Genomic DNA, 15,117 nt, shown 5'->3' on the forward strand with positions numbered 1-15,117 from the left:
TATGTTTATGTGTAAAAGGGGATATTGTGTTGCACAGCTTTGGCACTGCATTTTTCCCCAGTTACTTGGATACCAGTAAAAGCTAATTAAAAACATTTTTGAGGTATTTTCTGCAGAATCTATTTATATGACAAAAAAATTGAAAAGACACATGGTAGCGTAAAGCAATCACATTATGGCATTACAATTGGTGCAGTCTGTGCTGTCACTTCTGGCAACAACACATGGGCATTATTGCTTAGATGCAGGTATATCTTTCAGTCAGCCTCCCCCTCTTTCCTCACCTTTCACGCAACCACTCTCTCTGCCATATTTCATCTCACCCCTAAACTTTCTCCCTATACATTTAGGTCTTTGATGAAATGCATTATTAAGTATATCTTTCCCTTATCCCCTCCTTTCCCATTTTTCCTCCTCCTCTGTCCCGCTCTCCTCCCTTCTCTCTGGAGTGCAGTCTAATTAGAGCCTCCGGTATAGGATGTCATTATCTATCTGCTGTTTCTGGCAAACTGGGTACAGTGCAGTACTGTGTCAGCATAGGGAAATGAAAGCCCCCAGCACATACACAGTGGTTACTGGGGTGGCCTGCATCCTTCACTGCAGTAATGTGTGTGTGTTTGTTTTAGACAGAAAGTACACTAAGTTTTATATATTTCATGTGTAATTTAGTGTGAACAGTGGTGGTGGAGGTGAGAGCTTCAGGACTGTGTGTGACTGAAGATAGATTTGTGCTAAAAATTTTATTTGCTGCCTTGTCCATCAGTGCCAATGACTGTCAGCCTTTGGCCCATGACTTGCCTTGTGAGACACTCCTGCAGGGCAAAATATGACACTGATTCAGACTAAGGAAAATACATCATACTGCCAGGCTCAATCACTCTGTCGCTCTTTCATGCACATACACAGCTGTAGCCTAACACACATACACGGATGCACGCATGCCACGCTCACACAATTGACTTATGGTCCTCTTTGGTTCTATAGCCGCGATGTACTGGCTGACTTACGCACTCCACTTAGAGGGACTGAGGAATCAATGCTGCTTTTTTGCATCGACCATAACATCTGACCAAGGCCAGCATCCCTCCTAATAACAGTTTCAAAGTTACATTTATTGTATGGCTCCACATGAGTGCTGATGATGAAGAGAATAGCTCTAGGTGGATGACGCAGTCTTATAGTTCCTGTGGCCTTGGGGCTTGAAGTAGCTGAATTCCGAAGGACATTTCTGAAGGGAAACGAGGGCGTTAGCTGGAAATATGCGACCCAACGAATATGTCAGATAAGAGCTAAGCAACTGCTGTGGCCATGAATCACAGTCGCACCAATATTATCAGTCAGGCATATCATAAGTCAGTGTGTATGTGCGTAGAACAAGAATGATGAAAAACCTGCAAAGTTGTTTCATCAGGGATGAAATAACTTTTAATAGCTCCCCTAATGTGGGCTGTATGACTTTAAACAGATCTCTATGGTGGCCACAAAAAGGGAAGGATAACATCGTGTAACATTAACAAGTGCTAAATTAGTGAAACCAATAATGACACGGTTAAGCTGACATTGCAGCTGCTTTATCTCACTCCTGGGAGAACGCACACTCTGAGAACTGAACACCCCTAATAAAATCATATATAGTTAGTCTCTTTTTCATATGTATTAACTTTATTTCTTTCTCCTTAAAAATGGTTAAAAGAGGGTTGCCTCTACATTTTTTTAATTTAAAATGTTTAAAAAAGAAGAAGCTTTTTTAACATCCTTAAGCCATTACAACATAAACTGCAGGTCTGTTTTATCTTGCCATTTACAATTACAGCATTACAAATGTGACCAAACCAAACACAGGCCTCATAATACTATGTGTCCTTGACTGAATTGTTCTAACCATAAAAATCAAAGTAAAAATGTGGCCTTATTCTATTAAATCAAAACCTGCAAACGCACCCAAAAGAGGGCCAACACTATTTCAGTAGTAGATTTACTGCAGTCATAGACTGGACTGTGTGTGTGCGTATATGATCAAGCATTGTGGACTCATATGAGAAGTTATAGCGTTTGTAAAATGTGGCCCTTTCCTGCACTGCTGCTCTACCCTCTGGAACATTTAATCCTGCAGCATGAATGCAGCACAAGTACCTCTGGTAGATAAGGCAGCATGTCTGGTGCGTGTTAGGGGATGTAGCAAAGGTGTGTCTGTGTGTGGATCTATGTCAGTAATTGTATATGCATGCAGGGCGGCATGGAGAACACTGGCAGAGAAAACAAATACAGGCTGTAGGAAGCCTCAGGGTCAAACTGCATGGCAACACTATTTCATCAGCACTAATGCTCCCTCTCTCTTTCTGTCTGTTCGGTCTACCCACACTCATCTCCCTCTCTCTTTCTCCTTCCATCCCTGTATTCCTCTTGGCAACAGCTTGCTGATTAGAAAAATGGGCATGACCCCAAGTAAACCCTTCTGCCTATCTGTCTGACCCTAGCAGAGGAACAAGTCCCCCTGCAGCCACGAACACTCATATTGGGATACTGCTGACAGCTGCACACAAACCCACATGCAATATCAAAGCTTCCTGATGCAACCTACGTTCTTACTGCATGTCTGAAGGAATGCTGAATGGAAACAGCAATTTAATAGGAAAAGAAAGTTGATGTTGAAAGTTTCTCAAGGAATCAAGTCATTTAGAATTCGCCAAATGAACAACAGTCTTGCAGCATCTAATTTTCTTGACTTGTTGTCTGACGTTACTGCGTTCTGCTGTCATCAACCCAGCTGATGGAACACAATTTCATTTCCATTTTATTCTGTGTGACATTTCAAGATTTGGCAGTAAATCTAATTCACAGTTGGATGGGAGCGTAGCTTAGCGTCACTAACCTTGGAGCGCGGCGGAGCACGGATGTACCATTTACAGTCGACGGCCTCTGCGGCGCCAGCCTTCCCGTCTCTGGTGATCTGATGGGACTCAACGATACCTTCTGGACCAACCATGTCGTACTGACAGGCTGAAACACATGCATATGCATAAAAACACACAAGCACACACATATACACGTGTGCTGGTCAAGCAAATACACATGGACTCATGAATACCAAACAGGTACAAACACACGTACATACTTTATACAACTAGAACACAAATAATGTATAGGAAGAACAGTTTAAATAGGCTTTATTAAGATAAAAAAAAGAGTGAATATGAAAACAAGTGAGACAAAGACAGAAAGAGATAAAGAAGAAACAGAGGCAGAAAGAGTGAGAGGGAGAGAGGGAGTATACCTACAGGGTAGAGGTGGGGGGACTCCCATGTCTGCAAAATCTGGATCTGAGGAGAGAGCAGAAGAGGGGTGGGGTCATTCATTTTTAATACATGATTACAAAATCAGGATCTTTGCAAAGGCAAAAACAACCAGGTATAACAATGTACTGAGGAACTGAATTATTTTGGCTTCCTTTCTCTCTCTAAAGCTGTTGACATGTTGGACATGTTATCTTCTGTCATGCCAAAAAGTCCAAACCTGTGGTAAAAAGATGTCATGAGTTTGAGATTCTTCGTTGGAACCTCCACTTATGTATGATCATTATGCTGTTTGAAGACATCTTTGCACTACATTTTTTCAAAAATCATTCTATCCTATAACATATTTATCCCACAAACCACAGCCAAGAAGACACATTTTAACCTCAGCGTGGTAACACACACACAATAACAATGCTAACACAATGATGTTAAGCAGTTACAATGTTTACCGTGTTCACCACCTTAGGTTAGCATGTTAGCAAGTACAGCTTAGGCTGATGTGAATGGCATTCATGTTTCAAGTATGTAGGCATAAACCAAAGCATTGGACAAGTTTAAATGTTACCCTGAGGATGGCGCTAGATGAAAAAGTCAGAGGATCACCGACATTAACAAAACTGCTCATGAGGGAGGCATTGATATTGAACGGCAATCCCTCTGATAGTTGAGATATTTGGACCACAGTGGTGGTGCTAGCATGGCTCAAATGTTACCACAATGTGAGATGTTGTATGTGTACTCTTAATGAAGTAATTAAACCCTATACTTCTTTGTTTCATTACAGTAATTGAAGTATAGTGTACGGTGAAAAACACATTTCTGACGAAAACATACAACTCTATATTGTTCTTGTGCTAACCAAATGAAGAGAATGAGCTTACCACAGTATGCCCACTCCACTAAAATGATGTAAAACGCCCTCATTAGAGCTAAAATAGTCAAAATCTGAAATCAACCAAATTTACTGGCAATTAAGGCTTTCCAAGCAAATTTAGAGGATCAAGGTCAAACTCTTGTCACTAAATGTTCTCGTGGGGTTTCATTCAACATGCTAATCACTAGAATATGCAGCTGTATTTTACAGCAACTTTGACAGTAATTTGGTTTAATTAAGTTAAGTATAGACTGGATACATTTTCTAGACAAAGTAGCTGTCTACCTGCTGTTGGTATGTTGTTTTCTAGGGGTATAACAACTGGTCAAACTAAAGGCACATGACAATAGGGTCACTGTCACTTCGCTTTTGACTTAAAGGACTGATTACACTGCAAGTCTCAATACAAATACAACAAAGATAAGGCTTGTTTGGACTGGCACACTAAATATGAGTAAAAACTCCGAGCTCACGAAATAATTTTAAGTCTTATCTTTGTTCCCTTATGTAGTGTTGGAACAAAACCAAACAGAAGCTTAACAGAGATAAATGAAAGAGCAAAAACATTAGAAATATCTTAAAAAAAGGTTTCAGAACATTTTAGCAGACCGTTGGGGACTAGGAATCTAATCCTTAAGCAAACTTTAAGACACTGACAATAAAAAAGAAACTTTAACAAAGCTGAGGCCATACGTTTTGTCTGCTAAATAAGATAAGGGAAGTGTCTGGTAAAGTTTTGAAAGTCAGCTTGAAGCGAAAAGGTTTTAAACACTTTTTGTCTGTATAATTTTGCAATAAATTACATCAACAGGCCCAGCCTCGCTGAGGTGTGTTACCTCGTCTTGCTAGTAAAACATCACAGTCTTGTCTCTTATCCCCAAAGATTCAATATCGCTCCTCAGATGACTTCACACAAGACAGAAATTGACTCTTGAACCATCTCCACTGTTCTTTCACATCATCATTTCTGTGTGTGCGCTGTGCAGGGATGTTTGTGTGTTTTATCCACCATGTTCTGGCAGAATTTCAGATATATCATCTTCTAAAGCATAACTGACTTTAAGGTTAAGGTCAATTGTAATCAGAATTCACTTTTACAAAGACAAAATAAATGACTGCACTGTTGTTAACCTTCCTGTCACTTATTTAAAACTAATTCCAAATAGTTTTGTCTCAGTTTTCAACATAAACTTGAAAACCCTAAAGTGGGTTAATCGTACTTAGACCAATTTCTGAGCTAGAATTCCACTATAATGGTACTGCATGTTGCCATGATTTATGACATACAGCATTGTCTTTGAAGTAAAAAACACCATTTATTACATTCCATCTGATTCCATTATAATCCAGCCTAGTGAAAGAGCAGTTGTGCTCTCAAAGATATGCTAGCTGGGAGCTCTGGGCTGCATTCATTTGAGGACAGAGAAATAGGAAACACAAAAAAGGCTTCACATTAAATCTGATTGTTCCTTGCCAAATCGAGACATGGCAACCACTGACTGAGCTCAGTGTGGAAAATGAGGTCTGATTGCACAGCGTGAACACCTTGCCTAAATGTCACCGTTTTTTTGTCTGTATGTGTGCCCTAATTTTTCTGTCTAGACATGAGTCAGAGCTTCAGTGTGTGAACGCCGGACATGAGGAGCAAGTCCCGTATACCTGGAAATGATGCATGCCTGGTGACAGAACAAAACCAAAAAAAAATCAAAAACAATGGAATGGTGAGTGAGAGAGGGTAAGCATTCAGTGTGTTTGATGATGATACTTGCTGCATAAAACTATAATCAAAGGAGAGAGATTCTTGGCCTGATTTCAGCGGTGCTCTAGTGGGGATTCAGATAAGGTGAACCTCCCGTTATGGTGGAAAGAAGAAAAGCCTGTTGAGTGCCTGTAACAAATCTAGCAAGGCTGCAGAAAACCCTCTCTCCTTAGTGCTTTCAATACCAACTGGAAAGTAGTAATACATTCATGTGAACACAAAAGCAGTCAAGAGAGATGCTTAGAGTCTATGTTAGCAGTTCCCCTGAGGCTTTCACTACAATTTCCTTCCCATTAATTGTTGCTTTCAACTAAGGCTCAAATGATCCGATCTATAAAAAGCTAAATGGGGACTACCGTACAATTTAAAAATACAGGTGGCTCCTCTGGCCTTGGATAGCTAACTGGTAGTGAACAACTTTTTTATTCGCCTTTTGGGAGAAAGCAATGCTTTGCTTATACAATTCAAACAAATCCACCCACGTGGCCACTCCATCTGAGGTTTTGAGTTGCAAACGTCAACACAGAAAGTGATTTTTTTCTTTCAAGAGAAAAACCAGACATCAACTGTAATTTGTCATCTATTGCTTCCCACAGAACTGAATCAAAGCTGTTCAGCCTCTTTTTTTTTATTCAGGCAGTATTGATGTCACTCACTGATGAATGTGACTCATGAGTGTCATTGTTTGAACATGTGACTGTATATTTGAGTGAGACAGCACATTAGTCACTGTTAGGGGGCTGCACCTAATTATTTTCATTATCAATTAATCTGCTGATTATTTTGATACCATTTGTACGGTAAATATGAAGAGCAAGAAGACAGTTAGCTTAGTTTAGCACTAAGACCGTAAACAAAGGAAAAAGTTAGTCACGTTCTGTTCGAGAGTTAGCTCTGTTTGCCCTTTCACACAGGCGCAGTGAGAATAAAGGCACTGACCGTGAAGAATTGACCCATGGGTCTGCTTCAACTGTGTGGGAGTGACCAAACTTTGGGACATGTCAGAAAATTATCCGAACATCCAAGGCCCAATCAGGAGCAGTTCATCGGTCCTCGCTCCCCCTGTACACTACACTGCATGGCAAACGATGGCCGATGAAGCTGAAATTCAGTCAGACTCTAAAATGAATCCTGCGGCTCAAAAATTCGGTAAGAAATGGGGTCAAATCATACAGTGCAATTAAACTTTTTTTGTACAGGTTTAACAAACAATATAGCAATGTGTTTTTCGTGAGCTTAAGAGTTGCTGGTAGGTAGATTTTATCTTTGGACAGAGCCAGTCTGTTTCCTGTCTTTATGCTAAGCTAAGCTAACAGTCTTTTGGCTGTAGCTTCATATTTTAACATACAAAGATAAGAGCGGTATCAACCTTTTTATTGAACCCTCAGTAAGAAAATGAAAATGTTTATTTCCCAAACGTGCCAAATTATTACTGTTAGTTTATTTATTCCATGTAGTAGACAAGCCTCCTTTCTATGTCCATCCATGTTGCCCTCCACGGGATGCTTAGGTGTGTGTAGCGAGCAGGTAGGCAGGTAGGGAAGCAGACAGGAACGAGGGATGAGAAAATCAAAGTGGAAGACAGTTAATGAAACAGTGACCTTCAGGTCATCTGTGCCTGTTGTGCCAGAGATTTATTATTGGGCTTTGCCATCACTTAACCCAGCACGATCACAAGGCCAAGCAACCTCAGAGAATAGATGCATGATATTTGCAGGCACACACACACACACACACACACACACACACACACACACACACACAAACACGCACGTATACTTTTGATAACGGCTACTCTTAACATAGCAACAAAGGTCCCGCTAAGAGGCTGCTGTGCCTATAAATGCCTCTCGTGCAACCCTTGACCTTTTAAGACTCTGGCTCTGGAATTTCAATCAGGTGAGTTCCATCCCCTCTGCCATCAATCACCCCCTCTCCTCCGCTGCCGTCTTTGATTAATCGATTCAATCAATTACATGGATTGATAAAATGATTGATAAACCTACATAAAGAATGTGTACTCTTTACCACAGCATGTGATTTAACCTTGTTATTTATCAGCTGGATGCCTCAGCTTGGTCACATAATTTACTGTACTATATGAGCTACTATATGATTACAGGGTGAACATGAAATTTCAAAAAACCCACCATATGTTGCTACGATGAATAATAAATACTATAGTTACACACAGGTAAAAAAAAATTCACCACAGCGTACTGTATGTGCTGACGTGGCGTATGTGCTGACAGTGTATTCACACTGCAGCTCTTCTATAGCGCTCGTTCTCTCCACTGCATTGTATAAATGCCTTTGCCTGACTGAGCTGAATTCAGAGCACATCCACACATGGCCACACCCTCTCCTCTCTTCATAAAGCTCGACCAAGAGTGTAATCTTCTGGAGCTTACTGTATTTACCCTTTGCAAGCCAGAAAATGCTCACTTTAAAGCCCGGGACACAGACTTTAAGTTGCCCCAGAGCACTTTGTTCATGCACTTATTGCGCTCCTCTCATCATCATCCTGACAAAAGCAACTACACTCACACCAATGCCCAGTAGGTATACACCTGTGTATAAAAGCTAGCAAAGCCGGAGAGATGCACAGAGAGAATTTATAGAAGTTATGTGCAAATGCCCCCAGAAGCAAACCCGAGCAGCTTGCAAATGCCAACTCAAATTTGCTCATCACATTGCTTCAAAAATATGTTTATAATGCTAGCAGTGCGGCAACAGTAATTCAGTTTGGCAGCCAGACACAAAAATAATCATTAGGAATTTGTTCTAGTAAAAAAATTTGGAACAAATGATGAGTAGGCCCTGATTAGGTCTGTGTGGCTGTGTAGTGGGAAATGTTCTTTATCGAGAATGTACACACACACACACACACACACACACACACACACACACACACACACACACACACACACACACACACACACACACACACACACAATACAGAATCACAGAGATGACTCATAGCATCGCAGAACTGTCAGATGTAAATTCCTAGTAACTGTACAATCCCAGAAGTATTGTATTGCTCTTCATAATACAGGCACAACACTATCTTTTATTAATGAGACACTACGTCTCATTTGGAATTGAACATTAGGCTCCACTGCATCCCTTCAGTATTAGCTGCTGAGCCAAATGTATGTTAAACAGCATATGAATGAGGCTTTCGGTGTGTGGCAACATTCCAGGAACCAAGGGACACAAACATGCAGAGTGCACACACAAAAACTAAATTTCCCAGTGGCCTCATCTCCTCTCAGCTGCGTGGCGGTGACATTTAAATAAGCATCTGATTAATAATCTCTGCTAAAGTGGTTGATCAAGCTAATGAATGGCTGCCATTAATCACACCCGGCACAGCTGTGGATGGAGTTGGAGAGACAGACAGAGGAAGAGGTAGCGCGATGGGAAAGGAAAACATTTTCATTCTACAGTATGATTACTTCCAGCCCTTTCAATCACAACTAAAGCACAATTTTGATAGAGGTGGTTGTCTCTGTCATATTTTCACATTTCGTTGTATTGAGTGTGTGTCTGCAGTTTTCAATCTAGCAGGTCACCTAGCTTTCAACTCCCAAAACAAACATGCATGTTGCATACTAGACTATTCAAAAACACTGCCAGAGCAAACAAAATGCTATTGTGATAAAATTTATTTTTGATCAAATGGTGCTGTAAAGATTAGCTATATAGCTAATACCCGCTCGACAGGGCTTTGTTGACCCCACGGATGACAGCCCGACTACACAGAACAGTAGCTGTGAAAAGAGGAGGCCACAGGATCTGTCGGGGACTGATAGGATTCACCACACCCTGGGTGTCATGGCCAGTGAGCTGGGTCTGTGCCCCAAACAGCGATTAGCAGCGATGTGTACCCCAACGCCACGCCACAAGCAACACCAGCTACACACCAACAATCCTGCTAAGAACTGTACTGAACTAGTCTGTAGAGGGGAAAAAAGAGAAAGAACAGTGTGTGTCTCATGGTTATGGAGCACAAAGTGACATGAATAACAATTTCTGTTGTTTATCCAGGGAAGCTTAACTCACTCCACTTCACTATCACGAAGCCTGCCCTTGACCTGTATTTATCACAGCAGCCGCCGGAACTACAATACACTGAATGCAAAAATGATGTGTGACACAGTAAAGGGGGGCCGGACCCTTGAGCAAGGCACTTAACCCCAGTACTGTATGTCCGAGTGGAGGTGTTCAGCATCCAGAAGTATCAGTTAAAATAATAAATAAATAAGAGATCATCTGTCGGAGCTTGGAGGACGGACTGTCACAGCATTTCAGATAGATTACAAGAACTGTGTGATCTCTGCCCTTGTGTGTGAACTATTGATTCATGTGATACATTATATATCTCCATAAGGGAAGCAGCTATACTGTAGGACATATCTTGAAGCAAATAGGGATACAGTGTCTTGCTCAAGGACAACTCAGCAGGGCAAACTTGGACACTCAGGGTCATCTTGTTCATCTCTAACCTCTGAACCAGTGGTTCGCAAGTGGTTTTAGTCCAATGTAACCCCATGGCCCGGTCAGATTAACTAGTACCCCTTCATCCACACCAAATGTATTTATTATATACAAGTGGATAAACAGTAGTTCAAAATTGCTGTGGGGGCTGATCGTATATACACAATGAGTGCAGTCAGAATTTTCTCTACATTCATGTGTGAACTTAAAGCACAAGACAAGTTTGAACAATGTGAGTACTGTAAACATATCAGATTGCATTTAAACTTTGCTGTTTTTTTTAACATATTAGGAAAATTACACTGGCTCAAAGATGAGACTGGCTTATTCTGACTGCTGTGTGTGTGTGTGTTTGTGTGGTCTTGTGAAAAGTGGTTCAAATTAGATGGAAGAACAGGGTTGTTGCCTTGAATATAAAGTTTGGTCTGAAAATATGGTCATTCGTCATGTAACAGCCTGGATTTGCGCTCCTTAAGTAAACTAATGAGTTTCTTTTGACCTGTAAGGATCAAAGTAAAAAATAGTGCTAATGGGTGAATCAGCTTAATCACAACTTGATGACAGGCAAACTTGACAAATAACACCAGAGTCCATCATTGGTCATCATTATGGACAGGGGACAAATTTTAACAAATTTGGCCCCTCATCCAACCCAATCAGCACCATAGACCTTTGCATTGGCCCCCCTTGGGCCTTTGGCTGCAGTCATCTGTACCCTTTGACCCCCCCCTGCCTCTCTTTTCTTCCCATCTGTGTGTCTGTCTGTCTGTCTGCCGCAGGTGTTGCTATGGTTACGGAGTCACAAGCTGAGCTGTTTTTCACAACAGGTAATGTATTTTAAATTCCATGATCGCTCAATTAAAAATACACATAGTATACAATGTTTTTATTGAGGTTTTTTAAAATTGATTTTTTTCAATTTAAAGGGTTAACTTACATAGATAAACATATTTAATATAAGACAAACTTGGGGCATTGATATTTAACAAACATGCATTATATTTACAAAAATAACATGTTTTTTATATTGTATATCTATATATGATGGCTATACATGTCTGCACATGTATGTCCATGTGTCAAATATATTGTATATTTATTCTACATATATGCAACTACTATAAGTATATACATTACATATATGGCATACTTATGAATGCACATTTATTCAATTTCTGTATGGTTACAATACATTGCATTCTAAAAATACACTGATGTGGTGTAATGTCTTTAATTGTGTGTTTTGTTCATGTTTTTGTAATTCCTTTAGTTTTGATTTCATTGACTAAAATGTCACTCAGCTCACTGAGCAAACTGGTGTTGCAGCAGAAAACCTCTTATTTTGTTAATTAATTAATCTGCTCATTTCGTCCATTAATCCATCTCTCTGTCCACACATCCCTCTAGAGTTTGTTCCTATAACATTTCTAATGTTAGGAATATGGTGCATACTGCAGTTACCGATAGACTAACAGGGTATAAGCCATATAGATTGAATAAAAGTGTCATCATGATTTTAGCTTTGAGAGGACCACAGGAAGTTTGGTTACTGGGATGGAGTTTCAGTTCATTTTGCACATTTATTCACAGTGACGGATTTGAGAAATACGTTTATGGCTGTCTGTGTGTAAGTTATGCATGTGTGAGCTCTTCCATCTCTTCTATTGGTCAAATTGTTAACTGCGCTCCTTCGTCTTTTCTCCTTCCTCCCTCCCATAATGCCTCTGGGAAACAATGACATTGGGCACAGAGCAACGCTACTCCAGCACCTTGTGCACAAAAATGTGAAATGAGAAAGGTACCCCATCCTACATGAATGTGTGTGTATATGTGTTTGAGCATATACTGCAGTGGTGTAGTGGTGTCTAGCTACATGGGTATGCTGCGGAGCTTTTATTTTACTGTTGGGTAGTTTTATTTGCAACAGTGCAATCAATAAGACATCATATGATTTGTATGTAGTAGTTTTCCATGACTGGTGTTTTCACAGATCAACAGAGGAAGGTCCAGCATGCTTGTTAATAGATCTTAAAATCTCAGCAGATGTTCAGGTAAAAGTGTTATGAATGGCATTGATCACTAACATGTGTAAAATTCTGAGGTTCAGCGGCTGCTGGTGTAGGGTTGTTAACCAATGTCAATGTGGGGATAATTCTTCCTCTAGCTTGTGACTGTCGTTGACTTCATATTTGTAGCTTTGCAGAATTAGCTAGCTAAAAGTGCTAGTGGTTCATACCCATCCACAAAACTTATAGGTTATGGGACGACAGCAAGGGAAAGAACTTTTGTTCCTTGTGGTTATCCAGAAGACAGTGCTTTACTGCACCAAGGGGGGTACAGCTTTTGCCTGAAAGGAGGCACTGCCTTAAAGGATTAAGACAGGGAACGAAAATCCCATCTACACCATTAAAGGGGAACTCTGATTTTACATCAAAATCTGTTTACATGTCTTAGGGAGTGTTATTGCATATATGAAAAATGTTGAATAAAGCCTATGCGCAAAATCTGATAAATCATGTCCTTGATGTCACTTGAGTCAGGATCGGTAGGGGCTGAAGACTACAAATTTGAAAATGAAAAGAATCTGTGGGTGTGGAGTTACGCGCCCCATCTCTACTTGAGGCTAGAAGCTACATTAGCTGCTACGAGCATAACACACCAACATGTCCCCCCGCACTGTTAGTGGTTGAATTGTATTGTGGGTAATAGGGGCATCAGATTTTGACAAGGAAGAAGAAACAAGACAATATCTCTGGTTCCGGCGCATCAATTTCGACACTGTTATTTTTAAACTGTCCATTGTGAGCCCGACAACATTGTTGGAGTGTAGTGTTAAATCAGTGAAATACTGTTTTAATGCCATAAATTATGTATATTCATATATATCTGCATATACACACCACTACACCTCTGGCATACTGTATATGCGGCTACATCTGATTGCAAGCCATTTTGTGCAAATGACTGTGCAGCTTTGTCAATTGTGTTTGGTATTTTAAGCCCCCCAGCGTCGTCTTACAGGCAGTGCTGCCTGTAAGACACTAGGATTAGGCAATGGTTAGGGTTAATAGGGTTAGGTCCCTTGAAGTCGACGGTCGCAGTGCTGCCTTCAAGTTGATGTTGGGGGCTTAAAACACCATCGAGCTTTGTCAATGCAGAGCGCACGTTTTGTTGTAAGTGCGCGTGCATTTCATTGTGTATCTGTACAAACTTGTGTGTGTGTGTGTGTGTGTGTGTGTGTGTGTGTGTGTGTGTGTGTGTTTGTGTGTGTGTGTGTGTGTTTGATGCACTGATGGCTTAGACCGGAACCCATTCCTGATGGAGCAGTTAGTTGTCCCTAGGCATCACAGGTGTTTCTATCTACGTGACGCCCCAATGACAGACACATTCCATCCAAGTTCCATTTGGGCAACCATGCAATAAATCAACACAACATCGCCACTCTGTCACTCATTACTGCACGCAGAGTGTCTGAGAGACACAGAGAGAGAGAGAGAGAGAGAGAGAGAGAGAGAGAGAGAGAGAGAGAGAGAGAGAGAGATACAATGACATAAAGGGACAGAGCAAGGACAGTTCTGCTGATCTGCAAACAATGCACCCCCAAGAAAGGTAATTTGAGAGTCTGATTGCTTTCTTGAGATAGTGTTTCATTTCGCTGTCATGGAATTATGAGAGGTAGCAGAGTCCTGTTTCAATTTTCACTGCCGCTCTGCATCTGTTCCAGAGGGCCCAGAGGGGAATCAGTGGCTCACAGACTTTTCTATGCCAACCACAGGCTACAATTTGACCCAGTGGGGTGATAAACTGCAGCCATATACACTAGTTAGTGGCCAATACAAACACAAGTGGATTTAAGGGAGGAATGTAGAACAAATTGTTAGCCAAGTTATAACAGTAACAGTTATGGTAACATGGTTTAAGATTAAAAATAATGTGATTTTAAGGTGAAATTGTGTGTAATATTAGTCTTTAAAGTGCCCATATTATGATCATTTCAGGTTCATAATTGTATTTTGAGGTTGTACCAGAATAGGTTTACATGGTTTAATTTTCAAAAAACACCATATTTTTGTTGTACTGCACATTGCTGCAGATCCTCTTTTCACCCTGTGTTGAGCTCTGTTTTAGCTACAGAGTGAGGCATTGCACTTCTATCCCATCTTCGTTGGGAGGCGCACATGCGCAGTAGCTAGGTAAGGATCACATCAACTAGCTGTATTGTTTCTACAACTTCAGTTAGTACAAGGCAGCCGGGAGACTTCTTCTAAACGAGGGCACACTTCCAACTTTGCGTGGAATACCTGCAGAACAGGGACATGTAAGTAGTTCTTTTGTAGATTATGGTGAACTAGTGTGTGTGTTGTAGCAGTGTTTTGCCATTGAGAACGAGCTAGCATGCTAGCGCTAGCATGCTACGGTTAGCCACCTCGTCTTGGCTACTGACGTAGAAAACCCTGCAGATTTTGAACAGCTCTCCTGGAGAATGAAGGCAGAAGACATTCAGAAACCCGTATCTCACTCAAAACAGCATGGGTGTTTTTTTTCCAAGTTTGTATGCGTGTGGAAGCACCAGAGACACAAAATAACACCCCAAATCCCAGAAAAAGTGTTTTTTTCATAATATAGGCACTTTAAATAGACTGAATCAGTGAGCAGAGGAAAATGAAGGGGGTGTGGGGAGAAAC

The 15,117-nt window shown here is 40.8% G+C and overlaps 1 protein-coding gene across 3 annotated transcripts in view; it reads right to left on the bottom strand.

Annotated features, from left to right (window-relative positions):
- The window catches only part of neto1l (neuropilin (NRP) and tolloid (TLL)-like 1, like), a 69,562-nt gene that overhangs the window by 20,891 nt on the left and 33,554 nt on the right, over positions 1-15,117 (bottom strand). For all 3 annotated transcript variants that reach the window (XM_036000206.1, XM_031282197.2, XM_031282196.2), the window contains exons 5-6: positions 3,279-3,320; positions 2,873-3,000 (exon numbers count right to left, since the gene is read on the bottom strand). In XM_036000206.1, the coding sequence (XP_035856099.1) occupies positions 2,873-3,000; positions 3,279-3,320 (170 nt within the window). The remainder of the gene's footprint in view (positions 1-2,872; positions 3,001-3,278; positions 3,321-15,117) is intronic.

The sequence above is a fragment of the Sander lucioperca genome, chromosome 1 (assembly GCF_008315115.2).
Source record: "Sander lucioperca isolate FBNREF2018 chromosome 1, SLUC_FBN_1.2, whole genome shotgun sequence".
Taxonomy (NCBI): domain Eukaryota; kingdom Metazoa; phylum Chordata; class Actinopteri; order Perciformes; family Percidae; genus Sander; species Sander lucioperca.